Source organism: Arachis hypogaea, chromosome 14 (genome assembly GCF_003086295.3).
Source record: "Arachis hypogaea cultivar Tifrunner chromosome 14, arahy.Tifrunner.gnm2.J5K5, whole genome shotgun sequence".
NCBI classification, from domain to species: domain Eukaryota; kingdom Viridiplantae; phylum Streptophyta; class Magnoliopsida; order Fabales; family Fabaceae; genus Arachis; species Arachis hypogaea.
Window position 1 is genome coordinate 25,278,633 of NC_092049.1, and position 24,083 is coordinate 25,302,715.

At 40.8% G+C, this 24,083-nt stretch overlaps 1 protein-coding gene across 1 annotated transcript; it reads right to left on the minus strand.

Moving 5' to 3' along the window:
• Window positions 1-518: 518 nt before the first annotated feature.
• On the minus strand, window positions 519-2,490 carry LOC112741854 (rust resistance kinase Lr10). The gene is made up of 2 exons (XM_025791008.3): window positions 1,942-2,490; window positions 519-1,833 (listed from the first exon to the last, which is right to left on the minus strand). Exons 1-2 carry the CDS (start codon window positions 1,991-1,993, stop codon window positions 653-655), a joined length of 1,233 nt encoding a protein of 410 aa, XP_025646793.1. The 5' UTR covers window positions 1,994-2,490; the 3' UTR covers window positions 519-652.
• Between the last annotated feature and the right edge of the window lie 21,593 nt (window positions 2,491-24,083).

Below are 24,083 nucleotides of genomic sequence, written 5' to 3' on the forward strand. Positions count from 1 at the left end.
ATAATTATAAATATTTAGAAATTAATTTTATTATATTGTTAGTATAAAATAATTTTACCTATGTATCCAATTACGTAATATAACATCAATAAAAATAATTACTTTTTATATTAATTATGTAAATAATATAATTGTGTGACTGCTTAAAATATTTTACGCTATCAAAATATCAATACATCAAAATTACACTTAAATATTATATATGTAAAATTATGGATATTAAATCTCTTTTTTTTTTTGGTGACTGTGGATATTAAATCTCTTAAAAGCCGATGTTTATTACTATTATATGCTTTATATAGATATATGCTTGTTATTAATATTATATATTATAGTTAAAACGCGTTGCTTACTTCATCGAGTGTTCCGTAGCTTCTTCATACAAAGGACATATATATCAAATCAAATAGTAAATAGAAATTATGAGTGTTGTGTTGTGTTGTGTCTCGGCCGGCGTAAGATTCTCAGTTTCTCTCTATTTCTATTTTGTCTTCCGTTGTGATACAGAGATCATAAGATTTAAACCGGAGATATCTCATTTAAAAAAATTAACTTGATGTTAACATTAAAAACAACAAAATCACAATATAACATTTAGAAAATTATTATCAAGTCTATGCATCAATACATTTATTTATTATTTCATCATGCACTAAATTGAATGAGCAGTTACAATATTGGAGTCCACAGCAATCACAGAAGAGTCACAATAACTACTTGTAGTTGCAGTTGTAGCATTGCAATTACTTGATGAATATTGCTGTGGAAGAGTAGCAAAACCATTGTCCATCAAGTATTGAAATGGATTCAAAGGTTGAGAAATCTCTACTGAACCTTCCAACATTTTCACAACAGCACTCATCATAGGCCTTGATTCTGGCCTATACTGAACACACCACAAAGCTACCTTAACCATTCTTTCTACCATCTCCTTATGTTTCTCCAACAATAATTCAGACACTAATGCTGAATTCTGTAACTCTCCACCATCAAATTTTTTCCAAACCCACATTGGAAACCACTCTTGGCTTTCCGGAACATTAGTATCAACATTTCTTCTCCCACCAATGATTTCAAACAACAACATCCCAAAGCTATAAACATCACATTTGTGAGTCACAGGGAAAGGCATCCAAAGCTCCGGCGCAGCATAACCGGGGGTTCCCCTGCCTCCAGTCATGGATATATGAGTATTATCCCTGTTGCAGAGCTTGGCCAATCCAAAATCCGCGACCTTAGGATTGAAATTCATGTCCAAGAGAATATTCGCCGGCTTAATATCGTAGTGAATTATTCTTTGTTGACACTCTTCGTGCAAATAAGCAATGCCTCTTGCTGTTCCAATTGCAATCTCATGAAGCTTTTCAAATTCCAAAGCCTTAACTTGTTTGAATAAATACTTGTCAAGAGAGCCATTTCCCATGTACTCATAAACTATTGCAATCAAGTTCTTTTCAACACAAAATCCGAATAGTTTAACTAAGTTGAAATGATGAACTTTACCTAAAGTTCCAATTTCAGCCATAAATTGTTCTTGGATTCTTTTGTCAGAACTTCTAAACAGAACCTTCACAGCTACAATGGTATCGTCACTAAAAACTCCTTTGTATACCGAACCAAAACCTCCAGATCCCAATAAATAAGAGAAGTTATCAGTTACAATCTTTAACTGTTGAGTAGTGAACCTAAATGGCTTGTCCTTTTCAATGTCATTCAGAAATTTATCCATAGTGTGAGTTAAAAATTGTGCATCCCGAATCACTTGTATACCTACAATCTTAATCCTTCCACGACATATTGCTAAACAAAGTGATATAAAGATCACAATCCCTCCTGCAAAATGTGAATTGAACGAGAAATATGATGGCCAAATCATTAAATATGGAAACTTAATTAAGATATCATGGTTATAAAACAATAGTTAAATAAAATTAAACTCACCCACGATGATCATTACTAAAGCCGGTCGATCTAGTCCTCCTGAGCTTGACATTACTCAGCAAATGGAGGTTTGAAAGTACAGAAATATAGTGGTATGGGACAAAGTGAGGAAAAGGAGAATTAAAGAATATTCGACAATCGAAATAGAGTAAAGAGAAAACTGAAAACTTAACATGAAAAGTTATCCATGTTATGGAAAACTTGTGGAGATTGGAGAAGACAAGAAAATTTTATATCATACAGGAGATCAATAATGATTAAGAAGTGCTAGAACCACTCAAGAGAGAAGATTAATTAAAAAAATAGTTTAGTGTATTTAATTGTGTATAATGGATACAAGATACTATGTATACAGAATGAGAAAATCTAGGGCCAGTATTTTTATTAAAATTTGGTCAACACTTAATCAGCAAAAAAAAAAAAAAAAAATTCTATACCAATAAATAAAATCTTACACCATTAAAAACATTAATAATGACTAATTGATAACTACAAATTACAAAACCTACTGACCCTACCACTCTTCTTACAGAAATTATCATCATAATACTTACTAGCTAACTATGAACTCTCAGCTACTAATCGCTTTATACATTATTGTTCTAATAAAAAGCTTGAAAGGATCAGGCCGGTCTTTATAAAAATTATTGTATGTACGTCAGTATAATATACAAAATATATATATATATATATATCGTATTGTACAATGTACACTATAAAATATATACATAGAGACAAACCCAACATGACATAAAAGCACATACGCTAATTTCAATTTTTGTGGGACACGAGATACGGTGTGTGTATATATATATATAACAAATTTTAGATAAATTGTGATAATATCTTAATTATTAGTATTTATATCCGTAATAATATTACAAAAATATAAATTTTTTAAAATTATGTTAATTCTGTTATAATATTATAGATTATAGTACAAAAAATTTATATAATTAAATAACTGTTGATACTCTGACCCAACACTAAGGCCCAGGTCCAAACGAAAGGTCCAATCCAAAAATTGGCCCTCATTCGACACCGACCTTCTCTCAAGAAGTCGGATCTAACCACGACTTGCTCTAAGGAAGTCGGGAGTGAAGATTAGCTGGCAGATAACACCTATTTAAATAAGTAAATGCTCCTAAAATCTCTCAACCCACTTCCAGGAGGCATATCTCAACTTCCCTAAGATAAAGGGACGGTTATCCTCCTTAAAAGGTAGAACTACTCCAACGGTAGTTATTGGTTCACCACTATAAATACACTGACATCCCTCAGGTATCTCTAAGTTCCAATACTCTTTAAACTTGCTTAGACCCTTGCTGACTTAGACATCGGAGTGTCTTTGCAGGTACCACCCCCCATTCTCGCACGTACACAAGTCGGACGGAGGCTCCCAGACGCGAACCTAGTCAAAGGGCTCCCTCCTTCAGACGATTGGGCCAACCCAACAGGTTCAACCCACTAATCTCCGGTTACCCATCGTAACATTGGCGCCGTTGCCGGGGACCTGAGAGATCAACCAATAATAGCGGACAATTCACCCGAAGATGGCCACACAGCGTCTGATTCTGAGCAAGAGAATTTGGACGTTGGAAACAATAATGAGGATGTCGACGCTCACCAAGGCGTGACCAATCAGCATAAAGAAGGCACCTCAGGACTGAAAAATCCGAAAACAAAATCTTCTGAAGGGCGTGAATCAGGAAAGGAAGGACAACCCCATGCGGCTGATTTCATGGGATTGTTCCAAGGCCACCAAGGGAGCCTGGAACAGTTGGAACAAGAGCTGGAACGACAGCGAGAGGCAAAGAGAAACTTGAGGAATGAGATAGAGCGACGAAAGGAGTTAGAAGAAAAGCTCTTAAGGCTGGAGTCCACTCTCAAAAGTCGAAGCTCCCGTAGCAACCGAGAGGATTCTCCCTTGGGAGGAGAAGACCTATTCAGCGAGGACATAATGAGGGCAAAAGTTCCAAGGAACTTTAAAAGCCCTGATATGGACCTCTACGACGGGACCACGTATCCTAAGCATCATTTAAGCAACTTTAAAAGTCAAATGTACTTGGCCGACGCTTTTGATGCTACTCGCTGCAAGGCTTTCCCGACCACCTAGACGAAAGCAGCGATGAAGTGGTTCGACAGTCTTCCCCCAAGGTCAGTCACTAGCTTTGACGACCTCTCGCGAAAGTTCTTGATACAATTCTCCATCCAGAAGGACAAAGTAAAGCACGCACCGAGCCTCTTGGAAGTAAAACAGGAGGTCGGAGAACCTTTAAGGGACTACATGGAAAGGTTCAATAAAGCGTACTTGGAAATTTAAGACCTGCCCACGGAGGCAGTAATTATGGGTCTAGTAAATGGACTTCGAGAAGGTCCCTTCTCCCAGTCCATATCGAAAAGGCACCCGACCTCCTTAAGTGATGTACAGGAGAGAGCTGAAAAGTACATCAATATGGAGGAAAACGCCAGATTGCGAGAGCCGAGCTGGCGACTTGGACACTCTCACTCATCGAAAGAGAAAGAATGAGAGCCCAGGAAAAAAGAGAAAGTCGGCCCCAGCTATACTCCTCTAAGAGTTTCCCTAGTTGATGTATACAAGGAAATTTGCCATACTGAAAGGCCACCACCCCCTAGACCCATCAAAAATAAAAGGGGGGGGGGGGGAGTCGTGGCGACTATTGTGAGTACCATAAGATATATGCTCACTCAACAAATGATTGTTACGACCTTAAAAATGTGATAGAAAAGCTGGCCAGGGAAGGTCGGCTTGACAGATATCCCATGGAATGGTCGGACAACCATGGAAAAAGAAAGCGAGATGACGACGATCGAAGAGATCCACCACCACAGACCCCAGAAAGACATATACATATGATCTCAGGGGCATTCGGTGGAGGCGGCCTCACAAAGTCATCTCGCAAGAGGCACTTGAAGGAAGTCTACCAGGTCGGAGGTGAGGCCCCCGACCTCCCAACTATCTCATTCACCAAAGAAGATGGGCAAGGAATCATTCCTGGACATGATGATCCAATGGTGATAACTATGGTCCTTGCCAACGCCCATCTTCACAGAATCCTGGTAGATCAGGGGAACTCAGCCGACATCCTTTTCAAACCAGCTTTCGATAAGCTGGGGTTGGATGAAAAGGAGTTAAGAGCTTATCCTGACACCATGTATGGACTGGAGGATACACCAATAAAACCACTAGGATTCATACCCCCTTCACACAACTTTTGGAAAAGGGGCAAAATCCAAAACTCTGAGTATTGACTTCATAGTCGTCGATGTGGGGTCAGCCTACAATGCCCTAATCGGCAGAACTACCCTAAATCGGTTCAGAGCAGTGGTATCCACCCCTCACCTTTGCATGAAATTTCCAACACCAGAGGGAATAGCAACCATCAGGGGAGACCAGAAATTGGCAAGAAAATACTACAATGAAAGCCTGAACCTGAGAGGAAAAGGCAAGGAGGTACACACAATTAAGCTCGGAGGGGTCCGAGCCAAGGAAGAGTTGCGACCACAACCCGGGGGAAAAACTGAGGAAGTACAGGTCGGAGAAGAGGAAGGAAAAAACACCAACATAGGAGCCAACCTGAAAGAAGATTTGAAGGAAAAACTTATAAAGCTCCTACGAAAAAATTCCAACCTCTTCGCCTGGAAAGCTTCCGACATGCCAGGGATAGACCCCAAACTCATGTCGCACAAACTATCAGTATACCCTGGTTCGTGACCTGTTCAGCAAAGAAGAAGGAAGCTTGGACCTGAACGAGCTCAAGTAGTGGAAGAACAAGTGCAAGCCCTCCTAGAAGCCGGGTTTATCAAAGAGGTCAAATATCCGGCGTGGCTGGTAAATGTGGTGCTGGTCAAAAAACAAAACGGCAAGTGAAGGATGTACGTTGATTACACCGACTTGAACAAGGCGTGTCTCAAAGGTCCATATCCACTTCCAAGCATTGATACTCTAGTAGACTCCAACTCAGGGTATCAGTACTTATCATTTATGGATGCATACTCGGGATACAATCAAATCCCGATGTATAAGCTGGATCAAGAAAAAACATCATTCATCACGCCTAGGGCAAACTATTGCTATGTGATCATGCCCTTTGGACTGAAAAATGCTGGAACTACATATCAAAGACTGATGAATAAGGTGTTTGAACCTCACCTTGGGGGATTGATGGAAGTCTACATAGACGACATGCTAGTGAAAACCAAGGATGAGGCCAACCTCCTAACTGACCTTTCGCAAGTTTTCAGTACCATAAGGATGCATGGGATGAGGATAAATCCTACAAAATGCACCTTTGCGATGGAGGCAGGAAAGTTTCTAGGATTCATGCTTACACAAAGGAGAATCGAAGCTAATCCCGACAAGTGTAAAGCAGTCCTAGAAATGAAAAGTCCAACTTGCTTAAAAGAGGTCCAGCAGCTGAACAGCCGACTTGCCGCCCTCTCCAGGTTCTTGGTGGGATCAGCATTAAGGTCCCTACCACTCTTCTCTCTACTAAGAAAAGGATGCCAATTCGAATGGACTCCTGAGTGCGAAGGAGCATTCCAGGAGTTCAAAAGGTTCTTAAGCCAACCTCCCATTCTGACTCGACCTAAAGTTGGGGAAGAACTCATCCTGTATTTGTCCGTAGTAGACAAAGCTGTGGCATCAGCTCTAATACGGGAAGACGAGGTCAGGCAGCATCCTGTATACTTCACCAGCAAAGTCCTACAAGGCCCTGAATTAAGGTATCAAAAACTCGAGAAGTTTGCGTATGCCTTAATAGTAGCCTCTCGAAGGTTATGGCCTTATTTTTAAGCTTACACAATATGAGTTCGAACGAACTAGCCCATGAAGCAAATCCTCTAGAAAACGGATATTGTGGGTAGAATGGTTCAATGGGCAATAGAGCTATCCGAGTTCGACTTACTGTACGAAACTCGGACAGCAATAAAAGCCCAATGCCTCACCAACTTCATGGCCGAATATGCAGGAGACCAAGAGGAAGCCTCCACTACATGGGAGTTATATGTAGATGGATCCTCCAACAAAATTGGAAGCGGTGCAGGCATAATACTTGCCAACCAAGAGGGAACTCAAATAGAAGTCTCCCTCAAATTTGAATTTCCAGCTTCTAACAATCAGGCAGAATATGAAGCCTTGATCGCAGGATTATAGCTGGCAGAGGAAGTCAGTGCAACGAAAGTAGTGATATTCAACGACTCTCAGGTGGTGACCTCCTAAATAAATGGAGAGTATCAGGATAAAGACCCCAATATGAAGAGGGACTTGGACAAAACCTTGGAATATCTTAGGCGCTTTGCAGAAACCGAGGTCAAGCATATAACTCAAGATCTCAACAGCAGATCAGACGCCCTCTCCAAGCTAGCGAGTACCAAACCAGGGGGAATAATAGAAGCCTGATGCAAGAAACTCTCCAAGAACCCTCTGTGACAAAAACAGAGGCCAAGCAAGACGTCCTTGAAGTCTCTGGATTAGACCTCGGATGGATGAACCCTTTAATCGAATACCTAAAATTCGACATCCTAACCAAAGAGAAAAAAGAGGCCAAGAAAATCCGGAGGGAAGCACAAAACTACACTTTGGTGAAAAATATCCTCTATAAAAGGGGGATATCAACACCATTATTAAAGTGCGTCCCAACCTCAAGGACAATAGAAGTCTTAGAGGAGGTTCACAATGGTATCTGCGAAAACCATCTCGGAGCCAGGTCATTAGCAAGGAAAGTAATCCGAGCCGGGTTCTACTGGCCGACCTTGCAGAAAGATGCCACAGAATTCGTGAAGAAGTGCCAGCCATGCCAAATGCATGCAAACTTCCACGTAGCTCCCCCCGAAGAGCTCATTAGAATAACTTCTCCATGGCCTTTTGCGAAGTGGGGATTGGACTTATTAGGACCCTTTCCCCAAGCGCCTGGACAAGTAAAATACCTAATAGTGGGGGAAGACTATTTCATGAAGTGGATCGAAGCAGAACCATTGGCCACCATCACCGCCCAGAGAAGTCGGAAATTTCTTTAAAAAAATATTATCACAAGGTATGGAGTACCTCACTCCATCACCACTGATAATGGCACTCAGTTCACCGACTCAACCTTCAAAAACCTGGTAGCCAGTATGAAGATCAAGCATTAGTTCACCTTGGTAGAACATCCATAAGTGAATGGACAAGTCGAGGTAGCCAAAAAAGTTATACTGGCAGGTTTGAAGAAAAGGTTGCAGGACGCGAAGGGAGCCTTGGTTGAAGAACTCCCTCAAGTACTGTGGGCTTATCGAACCACACCTCAGTCTGCTACAGGGGAAACACCCTTCCGACTTACTTATGGCATAGAAGCCATAATACCAGTTGAAATCAACGAGCAAAGTCCACGGGTGAGCTTCTATGACGAGGTTGGAAATATACAGGGGCACAAAGAAGAACTTGAGCTACTCCCTGAAGTCCGAGAACAAGCCCAGATAAGAAAAGCAGCATTGAAACAAAGGATGACAAACAGATATAATAAAAGGGTCATTCAAAGAAGTTTCATCCCAGACGACCTGGTTTTGATCAGAAATGACATTGGAGTCAACAAATATGGGGATGGAAAGCTTGCTGCTAATTGGAAAGGACCATACAAAATTAGTGAGGTCTTAGGAAAGGGCTACTATAAGGTGACCGACTTAAACGGCACCGAGCTACCTAGTTCGTGGCATGCTTGTAATATGAAAAGGTACTATAGTTAAAAGTGAACTCCATTCCCTGGTGTACTCTTTTCCCAACTTCATGGTTTTTTCCCAAAGAAAAGGTTTTCCTGAAGGGGATTTTTAACGAGGCATCAAAATGGGGACTAAGGGGCAACAAATTGTCAAAACCCTTAGTAGCAAAAAGTACCTTTGTGAATAAATAAAGATCTTTTCTCTCCATATCTCTTTAAATCCCTTTTACGTTATTATCACTCTTTCTACGAAACGCGCCGACTTAAGCTTGAAAAAAACGTGAAAATCCCATGAACCGACCTAGAAGGTCGTCAGGATACAACGACGAGGTACAAGTGGGCGTAAAGAGGTTATAAAAGTAGATCATGATGAACTCGGATATTTATCGACTTACAAGTCGGCAAGACCGAGAAGAATGGAAATGCATCGTGAAAATAACCTAAGTTACAGAAACTCAAAAAAACAAAAATTGAGTACATGGGATACAAAAAGAGAAAATCCATCAAAAATCAAAGGCAAAGGCTGTCTCAAGTCTTTAAAAAATTCAAAATGAGTTAGACAAAAGACAGCCAGCCAAGATAAAAGATTTTCCAAAGCAAAGAGATCAGAAAAGTTTTTCAAGACAGAAAGCATGCACCAAAGATATCCTAAACCCTTATCCAAAAAAAAAGAGTATTTTTAAACAAGATATCCTAAACCCTTATCCAAAAAAGGGTATTTTTAAACAAAATATTTTGTTAACGGCCATAAAAGGCCAGGAAGTGTCAGGAGCCAATTACCACAAAGCAGAATAATAAATTGTTTAAAAAACAAGGGGCCCACAGGCCGGGCCCCAATAACCAAATTTCAGTTAGCAGGAAGATCAGCATCACCAGCAGGAAGGTCACAACCACCAGAAGAAGGATCCACAGGGAGAGAAGTCAGAACAGCACTAGGGGAGGACGGAGCAGGCTGGTCAGGACCTTACAAAGGAACCCCAGATAAACTCGGCAGGTCTCCTCGAGGAGGGGGCTTCATTATCCTCTGCCCCCTCGTCTTGAAGTCGGAGTCAGTTTCAGGTCGGGGAGGAGAGACAATGGCCCCATCAACCACAATTTTGTCAGGGTCAAGAGGAGAAAGATCTAGGTCAGGGGCAATGACCGTGACCTGTTCCTTGAAAATCCTCCACGCCTCCTCTGAACCCTCAGCCACCGAATCCACCAGCTCCTGGAAAGCCTCCCGACATCTTGCCAGTTCCTTTATTAAGTCCCCCAAAAAGCCTGACATAATTCTACTCCGCCTTCTCTTTAAGGCCCTTAGCCATGGCACACTGGCCCATCAACCTCTTCTCTCTCTCATGGAGGCGATCCTTCTCCTCCTTCAGCTCGGCGACCTCCTCCTTAAGCCTATTCTCTTCTTCTTGATAAAGAAAAATCCTCCCCTCTAGTTCCTCAACTTTTTGGGTAGAACCCAAAGAGATGAGGGGAGCCTTCTCAAAAATATCAAGCAGTTTGGTACATACTTTATAAACCACTATTTTATGATTCATCTTGTGCTCAATTGAGTAGTTTTTATCAAGTCTTTGCTCACTTATTCATATAATTTGCATAGTTTTACAATTCCTTCCTAATTCTGTGATATATGTGAAAACATGTTTCCTAGACCTTAAAACTGTTAATTCTAATTATTCTTTATTACCATTCGATGCTGTGATCTGTGTGTTAAGTATTTTCAGGCTTTATAGGGTAAGAATGACTTAGAGGATGGAAGGAGGAACGAGAAAAATGAAGTATTTGAGAAACGAGCAGCGACGCGCACGCATGGACGACGCGGACGCGTGCCTAGCGCAGAACACAAGCGACGCGTACGCGTGACAAGGAAAATCACCAAATGACGTGCACGCGTAACCTACGCGTACGCGTGACAGACGCCACGTGCAGAAAGTTGCAGAATTTGCCCTCAGCGATTTCTGGACTCCTTTTCGGCCCAAACCCAAGCCCAGAAACACAGAATAGAGACTACAGAATGGGGGAATCACAGTGATTGAACAACATTCATTCATTATTCACAATTTTAGGTTTTTAGATGTAGTTTCTAGAGAGAGTGGCTCTCTCCTCTCTCTAGGTTTTATGGTTTAGGATTTCTCTTAGTTTTAGGATTACTTCTTCTCAATTTCAGGTTCAATGTTCCTTTAATTTAATTTCTCTTCTACTTTTATTTATTCTAGTGCTTTGGTTTATCTATTTCACTTGTTGATTACTTATTTTCCCAATTTGGTTTATGAACCTTCCAATGTTAGCTTTGATTTTATATTTAATGCAATTTGAGGTATTTCATATTTATGATTTTAATTTAGCTTTTTACATTCTTAGCTTGAATTGAGTAATTGGTGACACTTGAGTTATCAAACTCCTTTGTTGATTGATAATTGGAATTTGCTGGTTGATTTGGATCCCTCTAAAGCTAGTCTTTCCTTAAGAGTTGACGAGGACTTGAGGAATCAAATTAATTAGTCCACTTGGCTTTCCTTTATTTAGTAAGGGTTAACTAAGTGGGAGTAATGAACAATTCTCATCACAATTGATAAGGATAACTAGGATGAAATTTCCAGTTCTCATAACTTGCAAGAGTTTTCATGATTATTAATTTACTTTCTTGCCAATTTATTTCCTTGTTTCCTATTTCAAAAATCCAAAAAGATACTTTTCCATAACCAATAATAAATCATACTTCCCTACAATTCCTTGAGAGACGACCTGAGGTCTAAATACTTTGGTTATCAATTTTATTAGGGGTTTGTTACTTGTGACAACCAAATTTTTGTACGAAAGGATTCTTTGTTGGTTTAGAAACTATACTTTCAACGAGATTTTATCTGTAAAATTCTTTACTAGCAGAAATCCGATCGTCAAAATGGCGTCGTTACCGGGGATTTGCAAACATGTGCCTTATTATTGGTCATTGTAAATATTTGCTTTTGCTTGTTTATTTGTTTTTGTTTTTAATTTTTTTTATTAGCTACTATGAATTCTCACCCCTCTGGCCTTAAGTTTGGTTCCAATGTTGTTGTAAGGAATGGAAGCTATAATGAAAACAGGCATCAAGGTTGGAAGAATCAAAGATGGGAGGAGCCACGAGGATTTGATCAACCCTCTCGGCAACAACGCCTTCCAAGATACCATGGACAACGACCATCCTTCGATGCATGCCAAGACAATAGTTATGGTGGACCCCTTCGTGACAACCCACCTCCACCAAATTACTATGGTCAAGAGCCATTTCGAGGTGCGTACCAAGATGATAGATATGGTGGACCCCTTGTAGTTACCGGCCAGCCCCATCAGATGCCTATGAACCGCCTCCTCAACACAATTTTGAACCGCCATACTCACAAGCCACCTACAACCATTCACCTCCATATGACCCTAACCCTTATCCACCTAACCAGCCACCCTATGAGCCATATGAACCATATATAGAGCCACCCCGATTTCAATCCAATTACTCCCAAGAACCACCACTTCCATATGCACCATGTCCATATCCATCGACCCAAGAATTACAAGATCGTCTCAAGGAAACAATGGATAAATTTCATGCAACCCTTCATCAACTGGAGCAAGCGATAAATCAATTAGCTTTCCGACGTTCGGACACTCAAGGAACCCCCATGGCATCATGTGGAGAATCTAATGAAGAACGTAGCATGAAGGAGATGCTAGAAACTCTGGTGGACAGTAAGGAGCATGACGTTGTACTGGAACAAGTAGAGGAAGCCGGAATTATCGAAGAAGAAGAATTGGTTGAAGACCTAGGTGACGCTGAACCTCCATGGAAATCAAGAGTTGTGGAGAATTCCGTCCAGAAATTTATAGTTGATGCTAAGGAGGATAGTGCACAACCCCCAAGGCATGAATCTTATGAAGAATTGGACGGAACAGATCAAGAAGCAAGTTCCCTTGGTGATGATGATCATGAATCAAGCTCTCCTAGTGATGAACTTGCATCTAAAATTGAACTCCTTGAGCTTGAAGAATCTTCCCCAAGTGAGTATGAAGATGATGTGGAGGTAGAATTTTCTCAACCTCCAACTTATAACTTGAGTGATGGGGAAGAAATCGAAGACTTTGATCAAGACGTGGTTGCAGTTGAAGAAGTTTGTAAGGAAGTGGAAGAATTCATAGAAGAGTACAAGGGAGTGGAGCTTGAAGGACCACTGGAAACACCTCTCCCAAGGCCATTACCTCCCAATACAAACTTCAAGTGGGTAAAATCCTTAGCCTTTATCTTCACTTTTCTACTTGAATATGGTTTACTTGAAACCGATGGCCAGCTTAAAGCTCTTTGTGGCTTTAAGAGTAAGAGGGAGATGGTTAGTAATAGAAGTTGGCATGCAAGGTTCAATACGGTTCCACGCTCCAAATGGAAGTACAAAGGTTGGTATAATTCTCAATTGAATGGGTTCCAGAAGATGTTTGGGTATTTCAGTAAGAATTCAGATTGCGTACCACTCGACTGGAACAATGTAGATCAGAGCGAAGACGGGTACAAAAGCAAAGTTTGGGATCCCGGAATTCATTTTGATAATCAGCACTCCTGGAGCTTTGGCACTTGCTTTAACTTGCTCGAAGGCTTTATGTGCCTAGTTTGGGACCCCGGAGGCCATTGGAACTACAAACGTTGGTGGAGATTTCTGGATGAGTTCAAGCATAAGCCACCATGACAGGGAGCTCACCAAATGTCCAACTTAAGGACTTTAACTAAAAGTGCTAGGTGGGACACAACCCACCATGGTATGATCATTCTTTTTCAATCTTAGTTTTATTTTGTTTTGTTTTACTCTTAGTTTTATTTTATTCTATTTTCCCTAGTGTCATTCATAACATCTGCTTCAGCATATGCATTTTGCACTCTGCATACTGCATAAAAAAAACACACCACGCGTGCGCGTAAGCCACGCGTGGGCGTCATCCCAAATCGGCGTCTCCATCCAACGACCAGAAAGTTGGGCTGGAATCGTGCGGCTGGTGTGCGATGAGCACAAAATGGCCCACACGTGCGCGTCAATGACGCGAACGCGTCGCTTCCATTTTAGCACACCACGCGTGGGCGTGCGCAACGCGTATGCGTCGCATGAAAATTTTTTCCCCCTCAAATAAAACAGAGAATTGTGCCAAAACGACGCTGGATTAGCACGATTCTGGTCAATTCACGCGTTCGCATCGATGGATTTTTGCCTCATCCACGCTCTCGCGTGATCCACGCAGACGCGTGGATTTAAATTTTAATAACCCCTGACGCGAAAACCCTAGCCCTCCCTCACGTCACTTCCCCCTCTCTCTTCCCCAATGTCCCCTTCTCTTCTCCTCTCTCCAACCCTCCACCTCCCACCACCAAACCCCCATCGCAGCTACCAGACCGCCACCGGCACCGCCACCTCATCTTCCTCCCTCTCTCCCCTCTTTCCCCCCTTCAACGTCCCAATCTCTTTTTTTCCCTTCTCCCCCAAACCCCCAACCCACCACTGCCACCAGCCACCACCGCGGCCACCACCGGCGAAGCCAGAACCGCCACCGACACCGCCTTCCTTCCCCCTTCTTCTTTCTTCTCCTCCTCTTCCCCCTATTGCCCCTCTCACCTTCCCGCCACCCCAAGCCGCCGCGGGCAGAATTGGAGCCACCGTGCCACCACCACCAGCACCGCCATACCACCCCCTTTCTCTTTGTTTCCATTTCTATCACTTCCCACCAGGTTTCGCTACTCTCTCCTCTGCGTTTTACACTCTTCTTTCTCTGTTCAAGTATTCAGTTTGCATAATTTAAATTATGATCAATTTAGGTTAGTTAGAGATGCATGATTCGTAGTAGATTCTAGGTGGTTAGGTAGCTAGGATGTGGTTAGTGGAATTAGGTCTGATAACTGCTTCGTTCTTGCTGACTGAAATGCTTAATTCATCTCTGTTTGTGTCCATGCTTTGTCCTGTGCTGACTTGTTATTTGATGCTATGTCCATAGTTCTTTGTTTGCCTTTGACATTGGTTTCTTGTTGCTGCTGCGTATCATCTGAATTTGATGTGATCCTATCTGAGTAAATTTGGTTCTTTGATATTGGATTCTTGATGTATGATTTTAATGGAATTCAAATCTAAGTTTTTATTGATGTTAAATTCTTGTTGCAAGTTGATCTTCATTGTTGATTCTGTGAATTTACTTTCTTGAATCCAAATCCCTTACTATTGCTTGCTTTCTGAATTTGATGAGGCTAGGCTAATTGCATATACCTGCCTATTGCTATTTTGGATTGGCTAAATTGCTGGATTCTTCTGGTTTTACATGGTTTTAATGCTTGAAATGGTTACTGCCTTCATAAGAAATCCAAACTGATAAACTGAGTTTACCACCAGCATGCTTCTTTGTTTTGCTTTATAATGTCTGAGTCACATGAATTACCTTATTTTTCATGCTGCTAACATATCTCAATATTCATATGCTACTTGAAATTGCTGGCTTATTGCATGTTTCTGTGCTGCTTTTCTGAAATTTCATTTGCTTCCTAAAGTGCTCAAATTCAATTTTTCCCATTTTAATTCCGCACTTGCATCTTTAAACTCAACCATGCTGCTTTGGTTGCTAATTTATCCTGACTTTATATTGATTCAATTTTTCTGCTCACTGCCATATTACTTGTTAGTTTGGTACAAATGTTCTGCGCCTCATATCAGCTGCTAACTCTGTTTGAAATTGCTGTTGCTTACATTGTTCATTCTGCTGTTTGATTTTCTGGGAACGTCCCTTTTACTGCCAAAATACTGCCCAAATTTTTTCTGAAAAACTGTTTCACTTAACTTTCACTCATGATTTGACTTTGGCACTTTTGACAATGCAATTTACCTGGCTTACACCAAAGCCATTTTATGAGACACTAGGCTAGCATTTCCATTCCATTTGGTTCCTTTCTTCATTACATTGCATTGTTGATGATTTTACTTCTCTTTATTTGTGCTTCCTTTACCTGATTTATCATCAATACTCTGCATTATCTGCTTGAATGTGAGTTGCTTGTTCTTCAATTATGTGAACTTCTGTTTGCTAGGAACTACAGTACCATGCCACTAATTTTGACTTCCCTTTTTACCTCTTAACTTCATTGACTTCTTAACTTTCTAACTTCTCTCTTAGTTTTACACTAATCCCTTTCAACCCCTTTCAAGGCATCTTTATTGTTGTTTCCTGACAAACAAGCAGTCCGCATTTCAATTAATAGTTTTGGATTGTGATTTTTAATTGAATTCTTTGAATTTTATCTTGCATACAGTCCAAAATTCTATATCTCTCTGACTCACTTCATGCTTTGATTTTCATTCCTCTTTTGGCCATGTACAGCTTATATTGCTTGCATACTATTTGCCTTCCTATTTTTCTGCTTTAGTTTGATAAATTGTATCCTGGAATTTCTATTTTTCAGGATGTCTGACCCAAAAGAAAAGGGAAAGGCTAAGGCCACCACGGGTAAAAGGAAAAGAGGCCAAACATTTATGGCTTTATCAGATATTTTGCATGATGATTCCTGGCGTGAGAAGAACTTCACTCCGCAGGAAAAAGTAAATCAATTAGTGCCTACGACTGATCCAATGAAGTTTGTAAATCGCTATTGTGAACTGAAATATGAGGTCTTGGCGACTAAGAGGCACCTGTATTTGGAAAAGACCCTCTGAATACCACCTGAATTACAATAGTATACTACAGAGCAAATTAAACAGAGAGGCTGGTTCTTTCTAGAGAGAAACTTGACTGAGGTTAATGCATCCTGGGTTCGGGAATTATACTGCAACTATTATAAGACGACCCTGGATGCAGTACAACTCAGAGGGAAATAGATTTTAGTCACTGAGGAGGCCATTGAGGATATTCTTCATTTCCAGCCTAAATCAGACGAGCCAGATGGCTACCAGAAGGCTGAGGAATCCATAAGGTTCATGAGCTTTGACTGGGAGGCAGTGAAGCGCACCATAGCCGTTGATCCAGCTGTCCCATGGGCAATGGGTAAGTCGACAGTGAACCCAAAAGGCATAAAAATTATTTATCTTAATGATGAGGCTCGGATATGGCAACAAATCCTAAGCAACTATGTGATGTCGAGCACTCACGAGACAGAGGTGCCAGCTGCCATGATAACTCTCATCTGGTGCGTTATGGAAGGCAACGACCTGTACCTTCCACAGTTCATCAGGCACTCCATGGCTAGAGTTCATGTGCGAGGCACTCTGCCATTTCCATATCTAATTACTCAGATGACCCGGCGGGCTGAGGTACCCTGGGAGCCTGAGGATGAGAAGCCCCCAGCTGCCGACTGCAGGAAGATCATCCCACACGGCAAGAGGTTCGAAGCTCTGGGCCACAGACCTCCTTCCCTTATTGCCTCCGCTGACACAGCCACATCTTCTGTTGCCCCTTCAGCACCTACTGCCCCACCCACACCCACAGCACCCTCACCCGCTTCCCAGCCCATCTACCACCTAGTGCACCGACTCTTTGAGCGCCTGGATCGGATGGAGCGCCGTAGTAAGTGCTGCTATGAGCATCTGAAGCTGATGATCAGATCAGGACATACTGACATCCCCTCCGAGCCTGACACACCATCGGAGCCATCTGAGGAGGAAGCGGATGAGCAGGAGCAGGATGCACGGGCAGAGGATGAGCACCAGGAGCCTCAGCAGGCAGAGCCCCAACACGAGGAGCCTCAGTTCGAGCAGTCTACAGCACCACAGGCTCCTTCATAGCCAGAGCCCACAGAGACCGCAGCATTAGCGCACCCTTCAAGAGGTGACGACCCTTCACACCCGGCTTGACTGAGCATCGAGGACGATGCTATGATATAAGTGTGGGGAGGTCGCCATCTCTGACGGACTTTATTTTGGTGAACTATTTCAGACCCGTTTCATCCTATTTTGTTTCATTTTCTGTATTTTTGTTTTATTTTATTTTATCTTATTTTCCTTTCAGTACTTGCGCATTTTTTTTACTGTAATTTTGTCTATTTCTACTTTATTACATTTTACACTTTGGGCTATATATACCTTAGATATTTAGCTTGATTTGCACTCTTAGTTTATTAGTTGTGATATAGAGAAATATGAATTATTAGAAAATATTTAAGTTTTCATAATCACAATAATCCACTTAGTATATATATATATAGTAATAAATGTTGGTCAATGGATGACATTTTCAAGGAATATATATTTATTTTTATAAAAGCCATTCAAAGGTTCACATTGATTTGAGTTGAAACTCTTTACTCTTACTTGCATGATATACATGACTGATATATGGTTTCTTGAGCTAAAAATACACAACCTGTGAGATTTGAGCTTAATTACATGTCTACATTATTTAGCCATAATATTTTATTCTTGTGTGTTTTCTTCTCTATAATTTCAGACTTTACTTTGTTCCATTCTATATGTCCAATGTTTAGTGTATTTACATGCTTGCATATGATTGAGGTCATTATTTGATTCTTGCTCACTTATCCCAAATAGCCTGCCCTTTCAATCACCTTTGTTTGCCACTTTGAGCCTTTTAATCCCTATTTATTCTGTATTTTACCACATCACTAGCCTTAAGCAGAAAAACAAATTAATTACCCCAAAATTGAATCTTTGGTTAGCTTAAGATAGAGATTGTGTATCAATTAAGTGTGAAGAACCGTGGGAACTTAGGATGATAGAAAAGTATTAAATTGACAAATTATTTAGAATTTGGGTACATGCTCATGTGAAACCAAAATAATTAAAATACCATATGCACTGATATGTTATGTTTATAAAAATAAAAAAAAATAAAAAAATATATATTATATTATTACAATATAAATAAATAAATAAATAAGGGGACAAAATTACCCCAATGTCAAGTTTAATAAAAGATCAATGCATATGGGGTAAAATTAAAGAAATATTTGGTACATGAGTGTGTGATGAGAAAGTGGGAATTATGGGTAGCTAGGCATAACTTTAGAAGTACATAGAATATATGTATGTTAGGTGAAAAATTTAGGCTAGTCAAGGATTCAATTTATAGCTCACTTAGCCATATATATACCCTCACCTTTACCTTAGTCCCATTACAACCTTGAAAAGAACTCATGATGTTTGCATTGGTACATTAAATATTTGTTGATTGGTTAGATGAGGAACAAGGTCTTAGAAAGTATGACTAGAAAAGAGTAGAGTGATTACCCTATACACTTGAGTGATTAGAGTGCATATACACTAATCAGTGAGGGTTCAATAGCTCATCTCCATATACCCATGTTTGATTACTGTTTGTCTTGCAAGTTTATGAACTCTTTTAATCAACTCAACTCAATTGTGAATGTGTTTTAATATGATTTAGCCATTGGTTGTGCATATATGATTCCTTGAAAATCTGACTCAATTTAACCACATGTAAGCTTTATATATATATGTGGATAGTAATTAGAATTGCATGATTCATATAGGTAGCTTGCATTTAGATAGATTGCATTGCATAAATTCCACCATTCTGCCTTCACTCTTTTTCAGTTTCTTTTGAATTTAGCATGAAGACATGCTAATGTTTAAGTGTGGGGAGGTTGATAAACCACTATTCTATGATTCATCTTGTGCTCAATTGAGTAGTTTTTATCAAGTCTTTACTATTTTATTCATATAATTTGTATGGTTTTACAATTCCTTCCAAATTCTGTGATATATGTGAAAACATGTTTCCTAGACCTTAAAACTGTTAATTCTAATTATCCTTTATTACCATTCGATACCGTGATATGTGTGTTAAGTATTTTCAGGCTTTATAGGGCAAGAATGACTTAGAGGATGGAAAGAAAACATGGAAAAGTGGAAGGAACAAGAAAAATAAAGTATTTAAGAAACAAGCAGCGACGCGCACGCATGGATGACGCGGACGCGTGCCTAGCGCAGAACACGAGCGACGCATACGCATGACTGACGCGTACGCATGACTGACACGTACGCGTTACAAGAAAAATCGCCAAATGATGCGCACGCGTAACCTATGCATACACGTGACAGACGCCACGTGCAGAAAGTTGCAGAATTCGCCCTCATCAATTTCTGGGCTCCTTTTCGGCCCAAACCCAAGCCCGGAAACACATAATAGAGACTACAGAATGGAGGAATCACAGTGATTGAACAACATTCATTCATTATTCACAATTTTAGGTTTTTAGATGTAGTTTCTAGAGAGAGAGGCTCTCTCCTCTCTCTAGGTTTTAGGATTTAGGATTTCTCTTAGTTTTAGGATTACTTCTTCTCAATTCCAGGTTCAATGTTCCTTTAATTTAGTTTCTCTTCTACTTTTTCTAGTGCTTTGGTTTATCTATTTCACTTGTTAATTACTTATTTTCCCAATTTGGTTTATGAACCTTCCAATGTTAGATTTGATTTTATATTTAATACAATTTGAGGTATTTCATATTTATGATTTTAATTTAGCTTTTTACATTCTTAGCTTGAATTGAGTAATGGGTGACACTTGAGTTATCAAACTCCTTTGTTGATTGATAATTGGAATTTGCTGGTTGATTTGGATCCCTCTAAAGCTAGTCTTTCCTTAAGAGTTGACTAGGACTTGAGGAATCAAATTAATTAGTCCACTTGACTTTCTTTTATTTAGTAAGGGTTAACTAAGTGGGAGTAATGAACAATTCTCATCACAATTGATAAGGATAACTAGGATGGGATTTCCAGTTCTCATACCTTGCAAGGGTTTTCATGATTATTAATTTACTTTCTTGCTAATTTATTTCCTTGTTCCCTATTTCAAAAATCCAAAAAGATACTTTTCCATAACCAATAATAAATCATACTTCCCTGCAATTCCTTGAGAGATGACCCGATGTCTAAATACTTCAGTTATCAATTTTATTAGGGGTTTGTTACTTGTGACAACCAAATTTTTGTACGAAAGGATTCTTTGTTGGTTTAGAAACTATACTTTCAACGAGACTTTATCTGTAAAATTCTTTACTAGCAGAAATCCGATCGTCAATACTCCAGCCGCACGGACATTCCCCTGGACCAGAATGTTAAGATGGTTTCGAATGGAAACATCATCGATATTTATTCAAGTATGAGGATAGATGTAATTCCGAACGAATTGGGGGCCATTAAACTTAGCCTCCCCATCAAGAGAAGAGCCAGACTCTGAAGTCTTGCGCTTCTTCTTTTCTGGTTCAGGGGAAGATCGGGGCGGAGGAGAAGGAAGAGAAGAAGCAGAAGAAGAGGATACCATAATGGGACGAGAAGAGGTCCCTAAGTTGTGAGGAGGAGGAGGAGAAGGAGGAGGAGGAGAAGGAAGAGGAAGAGTGCCAGCAGCCCTGGCAGCGTCCACTCGGGCTCGAGACCTCTTTCTAGCATCTTGGACCTTCTGGTAGGAGGAACTGGAGTTCTTCTTCACCATTTCTATAAGAAGAAAATAAAAGAATCAGTCTACAAGTCAGAAATAACAACTCGAAAAGGGTTGAAAGTCAAAAAATCAAGTCGGAGAAAATAAAACAACAACATAGTCTACCTATTTGGGTTCGAACAAAACTTGGGGACCCCTGAAGGAATTTCTTTGTGTCCAGATAAGGGGCCTTCCCCAAACTTCTCGGAAGAACCCCATAACAATCTTCTCAACCTCGTCCAGATCATCCAAACTATACTTCTCCACAGGAGAAGCCTCCAACCAATAAAGGGGAAAGCGAGGAGAAGAGGATTGATCCAGGAAAAAGGGGTGGTAACCTTCTATGGCTTTAACTTTGAAAAAGAAGTTTTTAAAATCATGGAAGGACTCATTAAAAAGGTTAAAAACTCTCCAGCCTTGAATAGCTTGGAAAGAAATCCACTGTTGCTTATTGTTTTTCCCACTGAAGGGCTTGGTCATATGAAAAAGATAAAAGAAGATTTTCAAAGAGGTCAAAAAATCCAGTGCTTGGCTGACAAGTTGGTAAATCTTCAGAAAACCCCAAGAGTTGGGGGGTGAAGGTGAGTAGGAGCGACGCGGCAGTGAGACAGAACAGAGATCTCAAAAATCAGAAAAAGGTAGAAAAAGTCCCAGACGGGTAAAAAGGCTTTCATAGATAAAAAAGAAATGAGGGTCCACATCAAAAGCCCTCCTAAAACAAACCCGGTCTTCTGGACCCGGGGCAAGCAATTCATATTTTGGCTCATCCTCATCGAGAACACAGATCCTATGGTGGGTGATGGCACATGCGCCTATCAGCAGGCAGAGGTAGCCATCCACTGCATGACATTTGATTATGAGGCGCTTAAGCGCGTGATTGTCACACCTGACGCTCCCTGGGTGATGGATTCCACTAACAAGAAGCCCAAAGGGATGCTTTTCACCTATTTGTCGAGAGAGGCCAAGACTTGGCAGCATATATTCGCCCATTATGTCCTGCCCACCACTCACTTCTCAGAGATCCCGATGGATATGCTGGTTCTGATTGGGTGTGTGATGGAGGGGAAGGAGGTAGACTTCCCCCGGCTGATTAGGCAGAGTATGTGGCGTGCTCACATTCGTGGCCTACTGCCATTTCCTACACTGGTTACTAGCATGATTGAGCTGGCTGATGTCCCGTGGGAGGACGATGATGTGACACCACCACCCCCAGATGACGACAACAAGGAGGTGACCATTCCATGGGGTGGGTGGGTGCACGAGAAGCCTCCACCCAAGTGCCGTTCTCGAGCCAGAGTAGTGGTGGAGGCAGCTCAGCCCTCATCATCAGCAGCAGCAGCAGGACCCCCTCTCTACTTCAGCAGCCGCAGCATCCTTACCACCACCACCTGCACTTGAGCCGACTTACCTGTTAGTGCAGTGCCTGTTTCGCTTCATGGAGTGCAGCGAGCGTCGTATCATGCGACGTCTCGACTGCATAGATCAGGTGTTCGTATCACAGGGTATTGAGCTGCCTCTGCTTTCAGACTCTCCCGCCTCTGACGAGCAGGATCAGGAGGAGGAGCATGTTGAGGAGCTGACTCAGCAGAAGGCACCACCAGAGACACAGGCCGCCACAGAGGTTCAGCAGCCTCTTGAGGATCCACAGCCTGGCGCGATTATTGACCCCCATCCCGAGCTTCAGAAGTAGCAAAGGGACAATAAAATAAATGGCAAGAAAAGTAAATCAAACAAGCAATTAAAAGAAGCAAGATAAGGGACTCTTGGCTAAGACTTAGGTAATTGAGATCAATATCCTTGTCACGATTCAAACATTTATAATTATGCGGAACCGAGCTCATTAGGTCTACTCACCAAAGCCTTAAGTACGTAATGGCTACTCCTAGGCTTGGAGTACTTCAAATGGCTTGATCAACATCAATCCATAAGTCCCAACCTAGCTACTAATTGACTTAGTAGTGGGCTAGAGTCAATGGTTATCAAATTGATCCTCAAGGGTTCTAAAATTACCAATTCAACAAAGCTCAAGGACTCAAGATCACTCAATCCCCTTAGCCTAGGCCAAGGGTCAAGAGAACTACTCAAAAACTATAGGAAGCATTATATCAAACACCTAATGTGCAATAAAAGTAAACATCACAAAATGCTAAAATTAAGGAAACACATAACTTCATAAGCAAGAAATCAATAATAGCAAGCAAAATCAACATGAAAGAGACATCAACACCAAATTACAATAATTGTAAAACAAATCCAATATGAGTTCATCATCACAAACAAGATAGCAAAATGAGAAATTAACATTACAACTAAGAAAATCAAGATGTAGACATGAGAGATTATAAAAGAAACAAGATGAAAGCAAGGAATTAAACATGGATCCATGACAATTTGACCTAATCCTAACCTAATTTTAGAGAGAAGAGGGAGCTTCTCTCTCTATAAAACTAACTAAAGGTTTATGTTGGCTAACTAATTGCTCCCCCTTTGCTTGGACTTAAATTCTGCATGAAATACACTCAGAAACAAGTTGGATTTGGGCCTGGGCAGCTCAGAAATTTCCCCCAGCGTTTTGCCTTTAAGTGGGCCATATGTTGGTATCGGCGCGTACGCGCCATGTGCGTGTGCGCGTCGATTGGATATTTCTTTATCCATGCGGACGCGTCATGTACGCGTGCGCGCCCATTGATGCATTCTCAATCCTTGTTTCTTCATGCATTCTCCTCTTTGTATGCTTTTCTCCTCATTTCTTCCATCCAATACTTGCCTTATGAACCTGAAATCACTCCACAAACACATCAAGGCATCAAATGGAATTAAAGTGAATCAAAATCACCAATTTAAGGGCCTAAAAAGCATGTTTTTACACTTAAGCATAATTCAAGTGGAAATTACAAAACCATGCTATTTCATTGAATAAATGTGGGAAAAAGGTGATAAAATCTCCTAAAATAAGCACAAGATAAACCATGAAATTGGGGTTTATCAGTGGGTACAAAG